Here is a 1,906-nt window from a genome sequence, read left to right as displayed (position 1 = left end):
CTGCTTGCGTTCAGCGGATATTCTCCAAAATGGCACTACGGTGATGCGTAGAGACACAGAGGAGACGAATTGTTGAATAAAGTCATTATTTTTTGTTTTCTTCGCGTACAAAAAGTATTCTGGTCGCTTCATAACGTTACGGTTGAACCGCTGATGGCAGATGGACTATTCTGACGATGCTTTTCATACTTTTCTGGACCTTGACAGTGTAATTTACTTGGCAGTCAATGTGACAGTCACAAGCCTCCCGGTTTTCATCCAAAATATCTTAAATTGTGTTCCGAAGACGAACGAAGCTTTTACGGGTTTGGAACGACATGGGGGTAAGTGATTAATGACAAAATTTTCATTTTGGGGTGGAGTATCCCTTTAAAACGTCGTTGGAAAAGCAGTTTCAGTCAATGATTTGGTCGTCCAAAACTATTTCAGGCAAAACCAAAAAAGAAAGTTTTTTGTTTTGTTTTGTTTTGCTATTTGTGGTTGTCAAAATTTGAATGCTTCGCTTACTTTTCAAGCAAGGTTTTCAAACCTAAAAATTTGGTTTAAAGTCCATAAAGGGTCTGTATTGAATGTACATAACCTGTGCTTTTTGATCTGTTTCAGAGAGGAAGATGGTGAGGATGAAAATAAGCAGATCTGGTACTACAGCACTAAAGTCCAGCTGGCTGAGTTGTTGGAGGTTCTGGATAAAGACTACTGGGAGAATGACCTCTGCTCTGTGCTGGAGGAGATGAGAGAGGAGATTCACTCTCACATGGACATTACTGAGGAGCTCACTAACAAGGCCCGGGGGAATAACAAGGCATACCTCACCGTTGCCAACGGTAAGAAAATACACAAATCATATAGCTCATTTTTTTATTGCCATCTTGGAAATGCACATTCCAAGATGGTAATAAAAAAAGTTGAATGCACATTCAACTTGACAGTCTAAGTACTGCATATATTTCGCAAATATTAATTTTAGATTTATTTTTGTAGCATTTACTCACAATAAAATGCATTAAAGTTTTTTTTTTATTTGTCAATTTTTTCTAATACTGTTTGCATGTATGAAATCAAGTTTATTATTTCAATTTTTTTATTTTTTTATTATAAAATACATGCTGATATCCTGTACTTGTTTATTATATGCAGGTTTAATCGGATTCCATTTTAAACTGTTGTGTGAAGGCAGATGTAATAATCTTCCTTTTTATTTTAATATGATAAGTGTAGACCAATGAACGTTATGTTCCTCATTGTCTCATTTCTGAGTTTTTCAGTTTTCAAGCAGATGTGCATTCCTAATCTCTGACTAACTGAAGAACTTATTTATGGACACGCAGGTTGTCCGAATCAACAATATATATATATATTTTTTTGGAAACAGATCATTTTAGCAACCCACACTCATTTTTCCCACTTTTTAAATAGTACACGAAACTGCTGACTCTGCTGGTCTCTTGTCTGCTCTGTGGAAGAGGGATGTATTTAATTTCTTTAAGTTAAGACCACAGCCGTTATTTTCCATATGTATGTGGGCATTTTTATTTATGAAAAGTATTTAATCAAATCCTAAGATGTTATATGTAATGACAGCTTAGGATATTAACTCTAAAGCCCAACTTTAAAGGGGTCATATGATGCGATTTCAATTTTTCCTTTCTCTTTGGAGTGTTACAAGCTATTGGTGCATAAAGAAGATCTGTAAAGTTGCAAAGACTAAAGTCTCAAATCCAAAGAGATATTCTTTATAAAAGTTGAGTTAACCACGCCTACCTAAAACGGCTCATTCTAACGCGCCCCCACATGTCTACGTCACTGTGTGGGAAGATTTGCATAACGCCGCCCAAACGTTCACGCAAAGAAAGAAGGCGTAACTTCTATTCTCGCTGTAGTATTGTTGTTGCCACCGCCGCCATGT

General features: G+C 36.4%; 1 protein-coding gene across 1 annotated transcript in view; it reads left to right on the top strand.

Annotated features, from left to right (window-relative positions):
- The window catches only part of LOC107723593 (nucleosome-remodeling factor subunit BPTF-like), a 38,826-nt gene that overhangs the window by 5,786 nt on the left and 31,134 nt on the right, over positions 1 to 1,906 (top strand). The window contains 1 exon segment of the mRNA XM_016532295.1: positions 604 to 824. Within this exon segment, the coding sequence (XP_016387781.1) occupies positions 604 to 824 (221 nt within the window).

The sequence above is a fragment of the Sinocyclocheilus rhinocerous genome, unplaced genomic scaffold (genome assembly GCF_001515625.1).
Source record: "Sinocyclocheilus rhinocerous isolate Xijiao unplaced genomic scaffold, SAMN03320098_v1.1 scaffold154, whole genome shotgun sequence".
Classification (NCBI taxonomy): domain Eukaryota; kingdom Metazoa; phylum Chordata; class Actinopteri; order Cypriniformes; family Cyprinidae; genus Sinocyclocheilus; species Sinocyclocheilus rhinocerous.
The sequence above is the reverse complement of the archived record's forward strand: the minus strand, read 5'-3'. Positions and strand labels throughout refer to the sequence as shown.